The 20,839-nt window shown below is 42.1% G+C and overlaps 1 protein-coding gene across 11 annotated transcripts in view; it reads left to right on the top strand.

Moving 5' to 3' along the window:
• Window positions 1–20,839, top strand: part of ptprt (protein tyrosine phosphatase receptor type T) — a 304,538-nt gene that overhangs the window by 170,250 nt on the left and 113,449 nt on the right. For 5 of the 11 annotated variants that reach the window (XM_047583111.1, XM_047583108.1, XM_047583107.1 and 2 more), the window contains exons 13-16: window positions 431–533; window positions 3,872–4,148; window positions 14,195–14,231; window positions 16,853–16,909. In XM_047583111.1, coding sequence (XP_047439067.1) covers window positions 431–533; window positions 3,872–4,148; window positions 14,195–14,231; window positions 16,853–16,909 — 474 coding nt within the window. The remainder of the gene's footprint in view (window positions 1–430; window positions 534–3,871; window positions 4,149–14,194; window positions 14,232–16,852; window positions 16,910–20,839) is intronic. The other 6 variants (XM_047583117.1, XM_047583114.1, XM_047583115.1 and 3 more) reach the window with 2 other exon arrangements.

The raw sequence follows: 20,839 nt of genomic DNA, 5'->3' as shown, positions 1-20,839 counted from the left end.
GGATTGTGGTGTTTTGGGCCTATGGGTTGAGGGGAGGGGCCTCTGTGGATCAGGTTTATTCCAGTGCATCCCACAGATGCTTGATCAGCTTGGGAAATAGTGAACTTACAGGCCAGGTCAACACCTTGTGCTGTTTTTCTTAGTCACATAGTGTCATTGCTATGGGGTGGGGGTACCTGGTCTGGTCTGGGTGACTGGTACATGTCCCAGTAACATCCGCGTGAATGCCAGGTCCAAAAGTATCTCAGCAGAACATTGTATTGTCACAATTTACTTCTCCTGTTAGTGGTTTTAATGTTCTGGCTGATCGATTTATGTCCAACGGTAAGTATGTGGTAATTTTATTAAGTGTTGCTTAACAATAAAGTGTCATCCCACAACTTATTGAATTTCCATTTCTGTTTTTTTTGTTTGTTTGTTTGTTTTTCAGCCCCCATGATGCCAGAATATGACTCAGAGGCTCCCCTTAATGAGACAGAGACCACTATCACTATCTTGCTGAAGCCTGCCCACTCCCGTGGAGCACCTATCAGGTAATTCCCTACATAGCGGGTCTGTCTTCTATTTTTTTTTCTTTTCAAATTCTAAGTTCTTTTACCCCTCTGTTAAATCCCCCTCCCTTTATTTCTTCTCATTCCATCCATTTCCCTATTGTCTTCCTCAAGGGGCTCTTTTAAAGCCATTAAAGTCACTCACACATATGAGTCCAATTTGTATGCAAAGGGATTCTTTTTTTTTCCTCCATTAGTCACTTCTGCCTTATAGCTTTTTAGATGCAGCGTTAGCGGAGGCACAAGTCCAAGCGTACATGACGGGCCCAGATGATAATTTGGCTAAAACTTCACTGTTTCAGCTCCATAGAAAAAGTTACCAACAAGTTCCTAGGGACAGACTTTGGACATTAGTCACAGAAAAGTCAAAGGAAAATGTGCACACACCGACTTTATATACATACAGTATGTATATTTTGAACAGATGGCTCGCTTGCAGTACATGAATAAACTCTTGAAACTTTTATTCAGCCACTAAACTGCTGCCAATCATGTTTTGCACAGTCTCTTCGGAATATTTATATCCAGCACTTAGGGTATATCAGGCGTGCTCTTGTTTCATTTTTTTTTTCCTGTCGCTAGTTCACTGTATGCACTTGCTCAAAACAATACCAAGCAGAGCAGACAGCCAGATAATTTATTTCTTTTCCTTCCCTTATTTTTTTCAGCCAGCATGTTTTTTAATTAAAAGTTCACTTTGAACATGTGATCTCATCCATTTAATTGGTGTAGGGGAGAACATTATTCTCGCTAGCCTTTAGGGAAATACAGCCCCGACAAGGAGAATATATATCACTTCAATTTAGACTGGGGGAAATGGATTTGTGAAATGTGAGTGTGGGTCAGTGGTTTAGTGTTAATTTCTGCAAATCCCATACCCTATCTTACCATTAATCACCCACACATGGCGAATATGTCTGGTGTTGAATTAGTCCGCGCTCTTTATCATCTTTATCTGTTTATCAACCTGAGATGAGCCCCTCCATGTGTTTGCTTGTTATGTGCGTTTTGTGCAAGTATTACATGTTTATGTGTTTTAAGTGCCAACAGATGAACGTTGGGTGGCAAGGGGGGGGGGGCATCTGTTGGTTTATGTGCCTCCAAATGTACAATTGCTGCCTGTTTTATTTTTATTTACTCAGGGGATGAGAGCGTCTGAAGTTCAGGAGCTGCGATAAGGAATGTTTACCAAAATGCCAGTGCTAGGAAGAGCAGCTGCTGGGGTTGAGAGACGCACTCACACCAATACGCACATCTGCAAGCATTCAGATGGACACACGTGCGTGTTTGTGGGATCTGAGAGCGGGCGGCGGGCGGCAGCTGGGGAGACTAAGGGCGGATGTCACCGTGCAATATGTGCCCGTACGGGTGCACCCCGTGAACACATGCTGCGGACATGCTCTTTCACACGTGGAGAGAGACGCATGGAGAGAATCAATTAAAAATCACAATTTTAATAAATGCTATATGCTAATGTTTCGTTCAATTCAAGTCAGTTTATTTCCTTCTGTGGTGGGACAGAACATAAAAGGGAGGTGGGACAGGCTGAAAAGAAAGAAGGAGGGGAGAAAAGAGTAGACAGATCCATAGATACATCTGGATAAAGCATGCAAGCAGCATATAAACAGCAATAAATAGGTACTAGGTGAATAGACAGGAGATTGATAATGGATGAAAATGATGTGTACTCGTAGCGGAAGCGGAGCACACAAACCTATTACGGTGACTATAATTGCTAATTTACAAAAGAATGAAAAGGACCGATTTTACGTCAGAACACTTCTCACTCTCTGCATTTAATGCTGTGCGTCGTCGACAAATACTTCAGCTTGTTGGTGGTGTTGCAGCCCTTGCTTGAAGTTACGGTGCTGGATAAGTTGCATGCTGCGCTGTTACAGTCCCTTCCGGTGAAGGGAAGGGACTGTATACGCACATAGGTGTGTATTAAGTGGACAAACGAGACGACAAATCAGCTCAAGTCCCACTACCTCTGCAGCTGACTTGCCTTTTGAGGAAGCGTGGAGTTACAAAGGCCTCTTTTGGACTTTAGGGTCAAAGGTAAAATGCTGAAGAAGAATTTGCCCATGAAAGATCAGTGAAGGAAGACAGCATGTTAGCATACAAAGCAATACTATAACAGACACATCTAAGGAAGCACACGCACACACTAATCAAGAACAATGCCCTCTTCCCCCTTGTACTAAGCCACCGCGTCATCCGTTGTGCAGCGTTTGAAAGCCATTAGTTTGAAATGGATATTTCACCAGAAAGCCAGAAACAGAAAAGAGAAAGACAGCAAGAGAGAAAGAGAGAGACTCATCTTTGGTCATCGGCAATTATCTTTCATGAAAGCTGCCAAACGGGAACCGGGGATAATTGGCCGCGGCCCCCTTCACAGAAACATACATTTCCCTAATTACGTATAATTGTGAAGTGAGTTCTTGGCGTGGAGGACAGAGGTAATTGCGGAGGGCCGCTGCGTTTGTCCTGACCGCTAAAGGAGCCCTCAGCCATTCATGAAGCCTCTCTGAGCGTAATGGAAGCGCGCACTCGCTGAAAAAGATGGACTCCCATTCAAGTATTTAAACACACCTCGACGCACGCATCGGGACAGACACAAGCACAAGCACACCTGCTAAAGCATAAACAAGTAAAGGGGCACCTGTTAGGGTGCACACAAACACCAAGACACAAGCGCTATACGCATATATGTTTCATTTGTTAGGGTACTCTTTGTCTACAGTCAGGACTTCTGTCAAAATCCGCTGATGTTTTGAAACTTTTTTGGCAGAAATGTCTCACTTTTAATTCGAACTTTGACGGTGAATCAGCACAAGAGATAATCTGCCAGGAACTTTATAATCAAGTTTGCTTCCAAAGTATATCTACCATTTGGAACCCTTTTAAAGAATAGTAGTAGTACTTTTTGTGAGGATTCTTCAGAGACCTCTCCTGCTAATGCTTTTATCGCCATAATGGACATAAAACACTCAGCAGATTATAATTTGTCAGGGGAAAGTGCTTGGATGGTGTGGCTAAGTTCAAATAAAACTCCTCAATGTTTTATGTATCTGTTTCAAAAACCCTGCGGCGGTGCACTATTTGACTGGTTGAATTTTTATGTCAGGAATAAAAGCAACAGTTTTGGCGAAATGCTTCCACAGCTAAGAGGAAGTAACTCACACTTAAAGTTTCTCTATAAAGCTGTGATTGATTTTTCTTTTTTTTTCTTTTTTTTTTTTACTATTTACTTCTCAGATGCGTTTGTTAGAAATATCAAAAACAAGCAGCTTCCTTAAAACTGGCCTTTGTGTTTCCAGCTCCTACCAGCTCGTTGTAAAGGAGGAGCGCAAGTCGAAGACCCGGCGTGCCGCCTCTGAGGCTCCCGAGTGTTTTTCCGCCCCGGTCAGCTTCCGCAATGCCTCCATCTTGGACTCCCCATATTACATCGCTGCCGAACTGCCGCCTTCCAGCCTGACAGTGGTGCAGCCGTTCACGGTGGGGGACAACAAGAGCTACGGTGGTTTCTGGAATCCCCCGCTATCGCCCGCCAAGAGCTACAGCATCTACTACCAGGCCATGAGCAGAGCCAATGGGGTGAGTCTCAACTCTCTGAAAGTCCCTGTCATTACAGGAAAGAGTATTTTAAAGTGCCATGTGGACGGATGATGTAAATTATGTGGCCATTACTGATACTCATTTTAAGCTTAGGGTTCATTCTTATCTTATCAGGAAAAAAAAAAAAAAAGATGAAGATATAATATTGCTATGACATTTTTACCGGGAAGATCTTAACAGGGTTGTTTTGTAAAAAGAAGTCACCACCCCAATTAATAAAGGTCTAATTAAAGGTAGTGTCCATAACCCTAACCCTAAAACAAAAACAAAAAACAATCCAAAGCTTGCTCACTTGAGTCAAAGTAAGCCCTGACATTTTGATGTCCCGCTCACTATCCAAACATCGGAGTCTGAAGTTTACAGCAGTGTAACGGCAGTTCCAATGACCCCTTCAACGCCCGAGCCCAAGAAATACAATGTTTTGCATCCGAAAGTAAAATAATTAAAAGAACAGAAGAGAACTCCCTCTGGGAATCCTCACTCCCAGAATTCGTCCGTCGGTGTCTGTTTGCTGCTACCTCTTTGTCTAGTAATTATACCGTCTGCGAAATATGACAACACCCCGCCCACCTCCCCTGCACACGCGTCCCCTTCTCATAACTCATTCAGAACTTGAACTTGGCTTTTAGATTTCCATAATACTCTGAACTCCTGCGAGGGTTGTTTTAATTTTCCACTGCCGTAACCACGGTAACTCAGTTTGGAGAGCGAGGCCGGGTGAGCTCGCTGATGCCGTGATGTAATATCCTCCTCCAGAAGGCAGATTTCCCACAATGCACTCATACGGAGAAAGACTACGTGCGAGTGGGTGTGAGTGTGGGGGATTCTTGCATGACTGAACAGCTGTGACTGGATATGCATTTAAAAGTGTGAGGGCTTTCGCTGCAAATGCTGAGGTGTGTGTGTGTGTGTGTGTGTGTGTGTGCGCGCTTTGTACACGTGCAGACCCTAAATCTGCTCACATCAGAGTTCCTTATTTGATTGCATCACAGTCAATCCAATCATTCTAGGGTTTGTTTGGACCCTGAGTCGGAACATTGTGGGGGTGATGGCGGCCTCGTGGTGAAAAGTAAACAGAAGAGCGAGTGGTCCTGTGCAGCCACCGTAAGCCAGATGATTTGATCAGGAAGTCAGGCATAAAAATGGACACACATTTGTAAAGCTCATGAATACTTGCCAGTAAATACAATTTATTTATTTTTTTTACGTTGGAAGTAAAGAGCGAAATTTAGGTGAAAGTGGTAGCCGCGCTGCGCTCCACTCCCCCGAAAGGAATTCCAGCTGTGGATGTAAAGGATTGAAGACTTGACTTATGTTCTTAGCACAGTTTAGTACTTCTAGTCCTTTTTGCCCATTTGAAGAAGAGTGTTGCTCACTAGAGGGTAAGATTCATCGCGGGGCTCAAACCCATAACCTTGGGATTAGGAGTCTACTTCCTGAGCTTTTTTTTTTTTTTTTTTCGATGTCCCATTTTCTGCAGTCGGAGCTAACAGGCTAAGACAGGTAAAGATACTGTAGCTCATGCTAGGCCTGCAGGACGGATGGTCTGAAAGGCAAAGTGACATACAGTATTTGTAATGAATTTAGAAGCAGGATTTGGGACCGACGGGCTCGGAGAACACAGATGACTGGGGCAAGAGCAGTGATGTTAAGATTGAAGCGATTTTGGGAAAGAGGTAGTGATGATTTTCACGCAGCAGTCATTCATGCACACCTGCTTATTTACTTCAGCAGCGTTTGTAAAGATCTACAAAGCACACTATTACCGTATTTGCTGTCTGACGGGGATGTTCTTGGGTAATCCCTTCTTTGACACTACCATCATAAGCTAACTCGTCACTGTTTTTTTATCCCCCCCTTTGGCAGCAGCATGCACCAGTGACACTGAGTTAATTGATGTACCCATCCGTTCCAAATATTCCCAAAAAAAACAAAACTGGACAATACTTGGCAAGCAGCACCGTGGGCTTAACCCCGCCTAAGATGAATGTGACCATTTTAAAGGGAATGTAAACAAGCAAGAGCATTTTCCCCACGTATCCCCCTAATGTATTGAGGAGTGGCGCTGGCGATGTGGCAGTTTGTCAGTCGCTCCAAAATGAAAGCTTTAGTTTAGGCACACATTTGACAGAGAAGTCGGCAGTCAGGGTCAGACACGAAGCAGCTGCCTTGAACTTTGCAGTCCTTCAGCACCGTCCTCTGGGACTCATCATCCCAGTGAATGAATGAAAGCAGGCTGAACCCAGCTGGTCCGGTTGAAGGGCATTTCTTTCACACAGAGAGACACTAAAGGTCTAGTGTCGCTTATTTTCTTATGTTTTGGAGGCCACGCTTGCGGCTGAGAAATGAAAATGGCCAGTGCGTCCTCTGTGGCCGGGTGTCATTTGACTCTGAATAGCCTGCTGAGCTACATCTCTGCACAGGGAGGAATGTCAGTATTTGAATAATTCATTCTCCTAATTCAATCTCTCTAGTACACACTGCCGCAGTATGGATATGTGAAAGTGATATTTCGTCAACCAAGGATTTTTAGTTATCAGCAGTCGCCACAAAGTCCAGTAACTTCTTTCCTTTCCTTTCCTTTCCTTTACTTTCTGCAGTCACTTCAGACATGTAGGTGTCACGTTTTTTTCGTTTGTTTGTTTTTTTTTCCAGGCTGCAGCCGATGTTTTGTACCGTAAAGAAATTGCTCATTTACATTTTAGACTTGGCTCGTTTGTCGTAGTGTGATCCGTGGATGAAAGTCTGCTTCTTGGATAATCCTGTTATATTTTTTTTTTCTCCCTTCTGAGCTCCACCTGTCCATCAGTAAGGACGTCTCTCCTCCCTCTTTCCCTTTTATTTTCTGTCACTTTTTTCTCTTGAGAACATTTAGAAGAAATTGTTCTCTCAATCCACCCACTCTCCGTCTCTTCGTTGCTCGCTGCCGCTTCCTCGGTCTCTGCTCTTTCGTCTTAATAGAGAGAAAAAAAAAGAAATCCAGTTACATGTTTTTTAATGTCCCTCGCGTCCCTCTCCGTCTTTCTGTCTCTTCTCTATCATTTCATTTCTTAGTTCCTCTTCTTCATAGTTTCTCACGTCTTCTCTTATTGAACATATCAATTTGCACATATCTCATCATTTGTTTTAACACCAACATCCTTCCTCCTCTATAACTGTGTTTCTCCCATTCTTATTTCTTTCTATCCCACTCTTCTACACAGAACCGCTTTTTTTGCATCTTTGCATTTGCAATCTCTCCCAACCTTTCTTCCTCATCACTCAAATCTCATCTTATCTCGGACTCTTCCTCTGCCCTCTTTCCTTCCATCCATACTTCCATGCTTCCTCTTCTTACTTACCTCTTTCACTCCATCCAACTCATTCCTTCTTTCTACTCAATTTGTCTTACTTTCTTTTTACCACCTCCACACCTGCCACCACATCTCTTCCTATTCTGTTTTTGCCTTCCTTTTTTCCCCTCCCTCCCTGTGTCTCTATTTCCTTCCTTCTGTCTCTCCCTCACCTCCCTCTCTCTTCCCCCTCTGGTGTGACATCAGTCTGATACCAGTGTCTCATCTCCCATCACTGTGCCAATTAGTCGACACTCGGCGCATTAAAACTACTCACCATCGGCAATCTTGATGTCTCCCTCGATGTTTTGCGACGCCAGACAGCCTCACACATGCACACCACCCACATTAAAGACAAGGCAAACACGCAAGGATAAAGGGCCCCGAGGCTTTAAGTAAGAGGAGTAAAAGCGAGAGTGATTTGGGACCTAGGGATGAGGAACAATTGTGGGATGGGGAATTAAAAAAAAAAAAAAAAGGAGGAAAAGATTGAAAGCAGGGGGGCAAAAGAGAAATAGTGGGAGAGGCGGAGGGGGGGTATTGTGATGACGTCATGTGACTGACACTTAACCTAAAGCAAAGCCTCCCCCTAACCCTGACCAATTTACTTTTGCTGCCTAAGCACAACCGCATGAGTCTGGATGTGGGCCTTTGGTGCATTAGATACTAGATTTAGGGCATTTAAAATGAAGATTGAAAATCCATTAAATTAAACAAATAAGTACAACAAGCCCAGAACACATTTATTCGTGTTAAATAAGGGTTTTCTGGTCTGATCGCTCCTATTTTCAGTATTTGCCAACTGTTAAAAAGCACTGTAGGAACCTAAAACTGTTGGCTGAGCCTCAGTCTGAGGTTGAAACGAGTAGACTAGGTTAATGAATGACCATGATCATGACTGGAATTAATCCTGCTATTGGGCACGCCAACCACCATCTGTGTTACCATTTTCGCATGTACGGACCGAAAAGCACAATCAACACACAAATCTGAATCTGAATCCTTACTATGGGAAACAGGAAGCATTTGGATACTGTGAAGAATGTCAAATACAGGAAATAAACAACATGTTCCTTAACATTTAACCAAAAGCACAGCCTCAACCTACCCCTAACCAAGATACTTTTGTTGCTTAAACACAGGAATCAGGATGTGGGCACTTGTGTTCCCTGATGCAATCCATAAATTTCAAAGGTTGACCCAAATTGTAGAGTGCAGAGAAGAGGAGCAATTCATTAAAAAATATATTATTTCGTAAAGGAAACGGCAAAAAGAGTTCAAGTTGAATAAAGTCATGGTAACATAGACCCACGTCCTTCTCGTCAACACAGACGACGGCATCAGTTGAATGGATAAAATATCCTCTGTGAAATTCAGAGAGGATATTCATGGGAGGACAGAAGAAGTTGAAGAAGAAGTTTTGATACCAAGAAGGCGGGAGGGAGGGAGGGGTGGGGTGGTGTGGAGTGGAGTGGGGTGGGGTGGGGTGGGGGCTCGGTGGAGGCGAAACTGTTGGAGGGGAAAGACGAGAGGAGAAGGCAGAAGAAGGCGAGGAGAAATGGGCCGAGAAATGGTACAAAACAAAAGGAAATGGTGACACACATGGAGAAACATGCCCTTCCGCGCTGTGAAAAATGCAGCCAGACACCTTTCTTGACAAGTAAAAAGCCTCAGGGGTTGGCCAAGGTACTCTGACAATCAACGTCATTCACACACGCGCACGTTCACACGGGCGCATGCACCGAGCAAGCCGGTGTTTTTGAGGTTGCAGGAGAGAGATAGAGATTTTTCTACCGCTGACAGTCGGTGTCGATCGAGATGTCTCAAAAACCCTGAGAATCCACTCCCATACAGTGTTTTATGTAGGTTTAATGTGCATGCACATGACCCACTCAAAGGTTTGAGTGAGTGCCTTTGTGTGGGTCTGTTTCTTTCTGTGTGAGTATTGAGAGGATTTGGTGCCAGTATGAGATTTATCAAGACTGGCATTGTAGAGATACAAATCAAGGACTGTCAAAGACAGACAGACAAAGAAAGCAAAAAGTTAAACACACACACACACACAAGTTGTTACCCTGGCTACCTTGGGTTGCCTGGGAACCCTAACAGCCAATCACATTATCTAGAAATCAGACAGAAAACACATATGGTTGGAAATCCTGCCATTCAGTCGGAACACTGACCTAACCAAGTGTGATTGAAAGAAAAAACAGAGGATGAGAGCAGGGAAGATGGAGAGATAGACGGAGATGGAGAGGGAGAGAGAGAGAGCTCACCCACACAGCAGCTGCATCTCACATACACACTTAGTATTCTCGTCAGGCTTGACAAAGTTAACTACTACACCCACTGAAACATGCACACTGTGTCTCCAGTGTCTCCACCATAAACAACTCTCTTCCTTGGGTATCCAGCCCCTGTATAGAGGCAGGGCAATAAACTGGGGATCCAGAACAGCCGGGCCTCTAAATTGGCCATAAATAGGTGCGATAGGGCCAATTTATAGAAAAACATAAGTCACTGGTGCTCAGGGAACTCAGCGTATTCCCATGGAGCCCATTTGCAGGATATGCCTGACTCCTGATGGAACGGCACGGGAAATTCTGCCTCTGATACCAAATGTGATGGTCAATCATTTAATGAAATGAAATGCTGCATTAATAATAGGCTAACACACACACACACTCATAACATTTTATTTTGACATTAATAACAGGAGTTTCCCAGCAATAAGAGGTGCACTGAGCTCATTTTCTAAGCTAATGCTACGTTATTCTAAACAAGCCTTTGTGAACACTGTGTGGAAATCATTGCTAAAAAAAAAAAAAAAAAAAAACATCAGCAGTGAATTCACAGTAAAGATTTAATGATTTATATATTATCATAACATTTTAGTAGATCACTTGGAAGAAAAGAGTAACATATATAAGAAGAGCTGGTGATGATACTTTGGCAGTCAGACTTAAATGAGAGTAGAGACGCAGCTGAAAGTAAAAAATCGAAACAGGACTTTCCAAAGACTAGACGGTGGTGGTGGTGGAGAAGATATGCATTTTGAATTTAGGGAACATGGGGAGAAGGCGGGCTGCAGGTCAGACAATCTGAAAGGCAGTGACAGATTTTTTTAAAATTTAAATGAAATCAATTATTTAATACTCATTGACTCACAGAACTGTGGAAAATAGATGACTGGACAAAAGTAATGAAGCTGAGAGTTGCTTATAACGCACTGCCGCTTTGCATGGCCTTATGGTTCAGTATCTGTGGTGCCCTCACTATTGTAGAAAGCCAACATTGACATGGTACGGAAGTATTGGTTTTCATCCCTCCGTACGTGAGCTATTACTGCTTTTCCTTAGAGTGTCTGGGGTCCCAGCTGACACTTGGCGAGAGGCAAGGTACACCCTGGACAGACGGCCGCTCCATCGCAGGGGCTAACGCCGAGGGACAAACATGCATGTCACTGGGATGTGGGAGGAAGCAGGAGCACCTGGAGGAAACTCACACAGGCACAGGGAGAGCACTAGAAAACTCAAAAAAGCTGGTTCAAAGCCACAACCTTCTTGCTGTCAGTCAGTGTCAGTGCTAACCACCTCTGCAACGTGCTGTCTGTATCGGTTTCCCTGACTTCCCTAGCTCAGTGTGAAATAAGTCTACACCAAGACACCAAATACGTATATATAAGCAAGTAATTAATTTGTTGCCTATTCATTTACCTGTTCATTTACCTAACAACAAACTCTACTGAAGGCCATATGTTGTTTATGATAACTTGGTGTACTCTCTCGTTATGGGTTTCCTGTCGGCGTCGTAATTAAATTCTGCACAGAGACCAATGAGGGAATGGGATAAAGAAGACAATGAAGCAGATAGACAGGTATTTAGAGCTAGTCATTAGTCAAACAGACAGACACACAGATGGCCAGCAGACAGTGACGTAGTAGAAGCAGGTGTGTTTAGTCTTGCAGAGTGATACACATAGCGTCCATCATTCACTGGAATTTGTCTCATTTGCTCTTTGTACACAAGAGCACTAACAAACAAAGTTCATATGAAACAATGGCCTGATGTGAGAAAATAACATGATATTGGAAGAAAATTTTTGATTATAAGGCCATAATTGTGTTGCCCCAGTGGATGCTTAAAGAGCCTTGTTGCCTTTTGGACCGCCATTCCCAAGTGGAACGTCTCAGCAAAGTAAATTTCTTTATTACCACAAGAACACATCTGACAAAACCGTTGGTAATTAACCTCTCTCTAACATCTCTCTCAATAAGATGAGAACAGCTTTTACCAAACCTAATAATACATTAGTGCATTGGATGAACCCAGATGGAGCAAATAGAGAGCAGTGATGGTAAGAAGACCTGGATATGCACCTTAGGTATACACCTACAAAAGAGGTACCAAGGCAACCAGAGCCTTTAACATCCTTTAACATTAGCAACCCAACTGATAGGCGGCGATAGTCATGTTTTATGTGGACTTAAATGCTTAAATGCAGATCATCCCTCCTCCCAAACTGGAGGCACTCAATATTAATGTGACCTGCAATACGATATTTGAAGGTTACTACATATGCATGTACTGCCAATAACCTTGGGAGTGATTTAGTTCTAATGCTGAGGTGACATGTGTCAGTGTAGGCAGCCGTTGCAGTCATTGTCTTTGATAAAGACAAAATGGGCCAACATGTGATGGAGGCCAGTCCCTGTATGACAGGCGGGTGAGATAGGATAGGTACAACCGACGGTGACAGCACATCATGGAGGGATGAAAAGAGGAAAAGACAGGAGCAGTGAAGGAATGAAAAGAGCTGGTGTAAAAGAAAGCACGCGCCACTTCAGGTGGTGACAGCCCATCACAGAGAGAATGACAGGAATGGCTGCAGCCATGGACCTGTGATACATCGGGAAGGAGGTGCTGAGAGATTTTGTGACCTGTTTGGGTTGTACTGATTCACAGGTCACGCGATGTCATGGCATCTACTGTGTGTAATTCATTTTACTGAGATTAGAATTTTCTAATAGTGACAATTCCTTCACAAAGCTTAAAGACAGTACAATAGTGTACCATTAAAAAAACAAAGGGAACCAGAGTGATGGAAGGGAACGTGAACAAATAAGGCGAGGAGGAGAGTGTTTGTGTGTACTTTTTATACGAATTACATGAATGTATGAACTGAAAATGATGGATCTAATCAACACCAACAGCTGTATTGATCCCGATATTAATAATGTGTTTGCTTTGATAGGCCACTGTATTGAAAAATAGGACAGAATAAGAAACTAATAACATGGTCTCACGATCTCATTGATCACGAGGACTAATGGTGGCGCGGTGTGTGCATGTGTGTGAATGTGTGTGTGGGGCATGCATAAGCAGCTAGGTGTGTGTTTACTGTAGTCCTTTAACACATTCAAGGGTTTAACTTGTTTTAGCTCATTAGCTACAAATTGGATACATTTTTTAATTATTCCAGAGAAGTTTCTCAAGCACGGCATATCACTCTTAATTGATTTCAGTTCGCATTTAAATTCCCTCCCGATTCACTCCTTTGGTTAACCTTTTCAATTAGTGAACTAGAAAATTAATCTTTGTTCAATATTTATATACTACATATTCAATATTCCACTTCAGAAGTGGCCACTTTTGGTTTTACAGGCGGCACCGCACAGCCTTACAAGGAAGAAGCATGTTTGATGGTGTCATTTGCTATGTAACATCACAGCTTGTTCATAAAATTTTAAACAAATTCAAAATAAACCCTGGTAAGATGAAACAAAAGAAAATGAATCTTAATGGTTCTGCCCTGATTCTGTCTTTTCAAAGATCTCTTCGAACACATGAGCCCTCCGTGTTTCGGGGCTGACTTATCACCGTAGTCCACGTAGGTCAAACATGTGCAGAACAATATATTTATTCCGACTTGAGAGTGTTTACATGTTTATTAGGAACTCCTATTTATACCACCTCCTCAATCTGATTGATCTGTTCTGATAGAGGCAGTTACATTATTCTTGTTACCAGTGACCAGTACTCCATGTTAGTGGGTGGGACTTGGATCAAACTAAAACGCTAAAATACAAGTCAAACTTTTTTTTTTTCAAGTATAGTTTCTGTGATTTTAGGTAATCAATATAATAATGATGCATACTCAAGTTTATTTTCGGGTAGTTATTTAACATTACAGAATGTGACCTCATGATTGAATACTAGCTGCCATGCCATCTACTCCATGAAGCTATGAGTTCAAAAAAAAAACAACAAAAAAACAAGCACAGTGTATAATACAACATTTTGTTGTCGGCTAGTGGAGGTAGAGCAGAGCGCAGCACTGCATACACTCTGGGTCTAAACTCACCAGATGGCGCCGGGAAAATAGAAAATAAAAACAGTTTGGCCAATGCAAGGAAGTGGAGGTGCATTGTCCGTATTTCTTAAGTGTTGAGAAAATGTCGATTGGTTAAAAATCGATGTGAAAGAACTGAAAGAATATTTGATTATGAGTTATGACAAGTTACTGAGTGGCCAGATTTGCAACAAAAAAAAAAAAACAAAGAAAAAAAACAGGAACACCTCTACACTGTCATAATCTCAACCCTGTTTTACAATTATCTGAAACCTGCAATTGATGTGATTCCTGTGAGCCATTAGTCATCTGAACAGCCTATTTGTCTCTTCCCTCCACAGGAAACCAAAATCAACTGTGTCCGCCTGGCTAACAAAGGTATGAGCACCCTTCCACTGACACTCTGCCCGCACTTACAGTAATGATGATATGGTATTATTTTTCGTCTAATTTGACTTTCAACCTTCCTGGCGAAGTTCATTTTGCCTAATAGCGTGAATATATGACCCCCCAGAATAGTGTTAGTGTTGCAAGTGTGTTAGATGAGATGAACGCACACACTCTACTGAAAAAGATGAACCCACAACCATTAGCTGGGGCAAACCCACATCCTAACCACATTATCCTGCATGATTTTGTTGCATAGGCTTCTCTCTCCATCTCTCCCCTCTTACAGTATATTACACTTTTCTCCTTCACATTTTCAATCTTTTTTTCCCCCCTCTATCCCCCTCTATCTTTTTCCATCTCACGCCACGTCCATGTTGCTCGTCAGAGTATAAAGTGGAACATCAGGGCCATTACACACCGATTGACCACCTTCATTAAACCCAGTGGATGGAGGCTAAAGTGTTAGCCCCAGAACCCATTTCATCCTATTCTGTTTTGCTTTCCCCATGTCTCCCATCTTTATTTGCTGCTCATCTCTGGCAAATACACCCATTTGTGTGCCAGGCAGTGTGCTTTGAAAGCTTTTCAGCTTGCTATTGATTTTTTTTTCACCTCTTCTCTTTTTTATTTCTGTTTTTTCCCCCCATCTGCATCAAACATTGATTTGATTTTTCCACATCTCCTTCCTTTGTTTCTGTCTCTATCTCCCGCGCGTGCCTCTTTACCTCTCGTCCACATCAAGCATTTACTGCTCATTTGTACACATTTTCTCTCCTATAGCATTTTTTTCTTGCTCTTTCCATTTCCAGTCTACTTTATTATTTTTTTTATTTTATTTTTTTATTTTTTTATGAGTGGGACTTGCTGTGGGTGGAGGTCTACAGTGTGCAAACACTGCTCTGTGTCTGTCTGCATGTATGTGTGCTTGGGAAAAGACATGCTTTTAACTTTGTGGCTGTCTTTCATGTTACAAATTAGAAATTACTTATTTCTTTTTTTCAAATGTGGAATTATCAAAAAAAATAAATAAATGAAAATCAGCTCAAAATCTACTTTTATGCACTGTTCAAGTTTTCTGTTATGTGGGCAGTGTTCCGAGGCAATGCAGATGGCTAATTTTGCAAATGCCTATGACTCATTTTTCTTGTGTTACCTGCTATCCACTCACTACAGCAGCTGATTTCAGCTGAGAAATGCCACCAGCCTGGTTCAGTTTGTTCTGATCAGTGACATCAGCTGGTGCTGGTTAAAATTCAAATACAGGCAGTATATCTTGGCAGAATTAAGGTTTACCTAAGCGTGTGCGAGGCGGAGAATGTGAGTGTGAATCAGAGACCGAAGCCAAAGAACCATGTTTTTGCTCAGGTCGTAGAAACTGCAGCACACTGAAGAGGAAAACAGAGTTACGGCAGAGTTACAGAGTTCCTTCATTCCTTGTGAGACAGTTAACCTGCCCGTTGACGTGCCGAGACACTCTTAATTCTGACCGTCTCGTTTCATTTTCAGTCTACTATTGTTTGAATTAAGAAATTTGCCAGTGGCAGACACCTATTAATTATAATTCATTTGAGGACGGACACAAAATGTAACCCGGTTTTGTGTATGTTCGGCGTTCTGTTAAGTCTCAAGGACTGCGAGATAAAAAGAAGCAGTTGCATCCAGACTGAGTTTTTATGTCTAGCTTCATTTAGTGTTTTTTATTTAGTGAATTTTGACGTAACAGCCTGTACGGTCCCAAAGGTCAGATTTCGAAGGCTAACACTTTAATTTCAGAGTATATTTATTTATTTATCTATTTATTTTTTGCTGTGTAATTTCCTTTTAACCCTTCTTTATAAAAAAAACTTGGTTCTTTGGCTTTTGTTGAATTTAATCAGTGAGATCATTTCTCCACTCTGCCTCTGAGACGCCTGCGAAAGCTAATAGGGCAGTTATTTTAAAGGAGACATCAAAGTAAGGAGGAGGACCGACTGGATCCAGATTGTGTCTTTGAACCAACTTTGCCATGCCACAAAGTTCATTCTCTTTTTTTTCTTTTTTTTTGTCCCCAACCATCCTTTTGTTACTTTTCTCTTCCATTTCCTACTCCCTTTCTTTTTTATTAACACGTCAAGCCAGGCTGACAGACTCAACAGGCTCCGATGTTAACTCCCAACACCACATCTGCATTCACTGACTGCTCCTTGATAAAAAATAATTATAATGAAAAAAAAAAAAACACCTTCACCTGCTACACATCTGTTTGGCCTTTTTCCTGATAATGGGCCAGTGAAGTTGCTCATTGACGGTTATTTCCTGGCAGTAAGACCAGTCATACCCCAGCTGAGTGCTATTGATCTCATTGTTCTAGTGCTATCTCTCACCATTGCAATTTCTCTCCTCTAAGACAGATTGTGCAATTGAAAACCAGGGAGATCTAAACCTTGATGAAATGGATAAAGACAACTATACATCTTTTTTTCTTAGACTTTTTTCTTCTTTCTTTTTCTTTTTTTGTTGGTGTTTGTTTTCTCTCTTCCCTCCTTCTCTCTATCTCTCTTTCCCTCTCCCTCTCTCTCTTTCTCTTTCTCTCATGCTTTCCGGTGGCGACGTGCGGCCCTTGGCCTTAGTGGTAATAGGTAGGGGACAAATAACAACGCCGTACATTCTAGTCATCCCAAGCGAAGGTGATTATTGCTTCATAGGCGGAATATTTTCCTCCCAATGTTATGTCACGATACAACCATAAACACGACGCAAACACTATTTCATTTTGGTTGTCCCCCACCCTACAACTTCCCCTCCTTTTCCTCCCCTTTGTTTCTCGATTTTATCTCTGTTTTGTTTTTCTCTTTCTCTTTGGTTTTTGTCTTTACCTTCTCATCACCATCTTACTGCATTTGTTTGCATGTCTGCTCTGCTTCGAGTGTTGCTGGCTGTGTTTGGACTTCCTCTCTCTCTGTCTTGCATGCACGCACGCAGGCACGCGCACACACACACACACACTCCAGTGAAAACATGCTGCTTTCGTGCACATGACATGACGCAAACGTCTGACTCGGTCTCGACTCGTCTCACGCAGACTTTCATATTAGGAGTATCAACCAAAACAAGGTTAATTGTTGCAGTGAAGGTTCGATGGTTAAATTAAATTAAGCAACCTAAAGAGACATTGTCACATTGCACTGAGCAATGTTTTTTGTTTTGTTTGTTTTTCTACTCTGGTAACAATACCACTAAATGACTGCCATTTGTCAGTGCAGCACCTTTATTAGAAAATGAACCAACTCCTCAACTAACTCCTAGATTGGGTTAACACATTTCACTTTGGGAGCAGCTAACGCAGAACAAAGAGCCGGAGAGTGGCACCGGTTGATCATTTGCAACGGTTTACTCATAAATCAATATTCCATAGCCAATGTGTGGTTGTGAATGTGTCAGTTACCATCTCAGTGTTCTTCCTGAGTAAGTCCCTCTCCATGGAAACCGCGCTTAATGCATTCAGACGTCTCTGACTAATTTTTATTTACAATGTCTTGATTGTCGAGTAACTGGCTTCCCAGTGATGAAAAAAAAAAAGAAAGAAAGAAATAACAGGTCACATACAGGCAATCACTGACCATCATGTGACAATGTTCCGCTGCTTTGGACCTGGCATTTGTGTGGAAGTTACTTGGACATGTACCACCCACCGAAACCAGACCAGGCGCCCCCACCCCCATAGCAGTGACACTACTCCTTGATGGCAGCAGCCATCCCCAGCAGGATGCAGCCTACAAAGGCAAACACACAAAACACACACGAAAATGCTTTAGGAACACCTAAAAAAAAACCAAAAAAAAAAACATGAAAAACAACACAAGGTGTCGGCCTGCCCTCCACATTCACTAGTTACCAGTATCCATGGAACAAGCCTGACCCACAGATGACCCATAAGACCAAAACGACCCCACTGACAACATACTGTTGCCAGACACCACAGTGCACCCTCAGATGGGCCAAGTCCATTCAACCGTTTTGGAGACACGAGAGATATATTATTAGGTAGGCGGTCATTGATCGGTGTGTGATAAAAGCAAGTTTGTGCAAGCCCACCAGACTGAATTGCAGTATCTGCATTTAAAAATAATGCTTAAAGGAAAGGATCTGAGTCATATTGAATTTACCCCAACAGCACTCCGTGGATCACAGCTTGGTGCTGATTGGACAGTATTTACATGTAGATGCTCCACGACAGTCTCTGACAGCTTGTCAAACTTTATTGCCGAAAATAAGAATACCTTTATTTCCATCTTTGGCAAGGTGTGACCTGTAGGACAGGAGGACACTTAATAATAAGATAATAAATTTGTAAGAAGCCACTGACCCATTAGACTGATTTTTTTTCTTCTCTAACCAAATATGTTCATTTAGTCATAATGGTCTAGTATTTTTAAATTTGTCCCCAAGATGATAATAATTGTGAAGTATTTCAGCTTTACCAGCATTCCAACAACGAATCAGGCTTTAAAACAAAGGAATCTGTGGCACTTCATCATGAGATGGAAAACAACCTTTTGAAAAATGTGACACCAATTAGTTGATGTTACCAGCACCGGTAAATATAAACGCTTTGATGTGAAGTCTAATATTTCACATCATTGTAGTTATTAGCTGTCATGACACATTGTGTGAATGAAATTACCAAAATATTCTGAAACCGTTTAATTTATTAGCGTATTTAGTGCAGCACGTTTTTAAAAAAAAAAATCCCATCATCCCGTGTGCAGTAAAGACACAGGCGCTAAAGATTGTTTACTGAGCTGTGTCAAACCCGCGTCACCGCTAATCCTTTTAAGATTTGATGTGACAGCAGAATATGAATGTCACCCAGCGACACAACAATCAAAATGTTGACTTGAACAATGCGTACACAGCAGGGAATCAGTCAACAACGGGAGTAATTGTAAACTGCCGTCGCAGTCCTTTGTCAATAATATGAGATGACTCCATATGAATACAGTAACACTTATTGTCCTGAGGGAAATTGAGGTTGCGAGATCCAGCAGAAAGAATTATGCATATCACACACACACACAACTCCGGGCTGTAAACTAGTGAAATCCTAAATGGAATGATTTTTATTCATCTGAAAGGATGCAATAGGGTACAATAACACTGCCTTACAATCCAGTGCAGAGCATTTTAACACTTGGCAAGTTGACAGTTTACACATGATCATCAATTGATAATAAATAAATCAATCCTTGTGTTCAACTTCCCCTGCAGTAACAGAGAGGAAGAGGCACAATAATTTACTGGTGAATTGGTTATTAGACGTTTAACAGCTATATACAGAAGAGGGGTGCAAAGTCGAGATGTCGCTAACCCATTCACCCATTTAGATGGATGAATTAATTAAATCATACATTAATGTATTCGTCGGTAAAGGGGGAACTGATTTAAATACTACCAGGTTGTTCGTAATTTCTTCCCCCGGGGTAAATTTTTGTTATCCTTTAGTGTTTAGAAAGTAGCTAAAGCTGTCAGAAAGCGTAAAATATCCCCTGTCAAGCAATGGAGTGAAGCTAAAAGACATAACTATGGTTAGTAAATTTTAAACACAAACAAAGTATGTGTTGGTGATCAAATGAATCACATGACATCCACAGGTAAAACTAATCCTGTGCGAATACTTTGCGTTTCGACACTTCAGAAAGTGGAAAAAACGCCAACTTGCTGCGCTTCCATTACGCCGAGAAATGCGCAAAACCTAAATATCCAATAAAAAACTGGTGATGGAAACACCTACATATACTATGAACCTCTCAAACATTGCTGATGAGCTGGTTTTTGAGGCGTATTGATATAAAAGTGCAGAGATTTTACAAGAGTAGAGCTTTCAGTGGAAACACCGCTTTTATTTTGAAAACGCTGCCACTGCTGGAACACAGCAATACAAGATTATCCTTGTGATAACAGCATTTAAGCTTCATCCCCCCAGATGACAGAAGAAAATGCCCTCCGTGTCAATATGGCTGTATTGCTGATATGGCCATATTGACGTGGCCGTTTTTCAAGTGATGCTTATTGTGGCGAAAGTAAAGCAGAAAACTTTTGTTGAAAAGTGAGACTTCCACTCTGACACGTCTGTATGCTCAGCACGTGTTCGGCAACCGTAGCTCGCAGGAGCATCGAACCCAACCCTTGTCATCCATGCACTGATAGTATATGTCAGCTTCAATTGCCATTACCATTAGTCCTGAGGTTGATTGTAATTGCTGGTGTGCGGAGTCGTGTTGTAACCGATGCTGGCGCACTCTGTAACACTGATGCAACACGAGGCTTGATACCTGCGCATGTGTGCGCGAGATGCGAGCGTGCACGACTGCACTGTAAGGGAATCATTTCTGAATTATATTTGTCATTGACCTGCACTACCTCCGCGCGCACGCACACACACACACACAAACACACACTTTTGTTTACAACCCAGCCTTCTATTTTCAATCATCACTAAGTGTTGCCTGCTTGAGACAGCGTGCCCTCTGAATTTGCAACAGATTGAGTCAGACTTTTAAAAAAGAAAGAAAAAAAAAATCCCCCTCAGGAGCGTTTGTAGGTGAATATATGGAGAT

Source organism: Mugil cephalus, chromosome 4, assembly GCF_022458985.1.
Source record: "Mugil cephalus isolate CIBA_MC_2020 chromosome 4, CIBA_Mcephalus_1.1, whole genome shotgun sequence".
NCBI classification, from domain to species: domain Eukaryota; kingdom Metazoa; phylum Chordata; class Actinopteri; order Mugiliformes; family Mugilidae; genus Mugil; species Mugil cephalus.
Note: the sequence above shows the minus strand (reverse complement) of the source record. Positions and strands in the feature narration are given on the sequence as shown.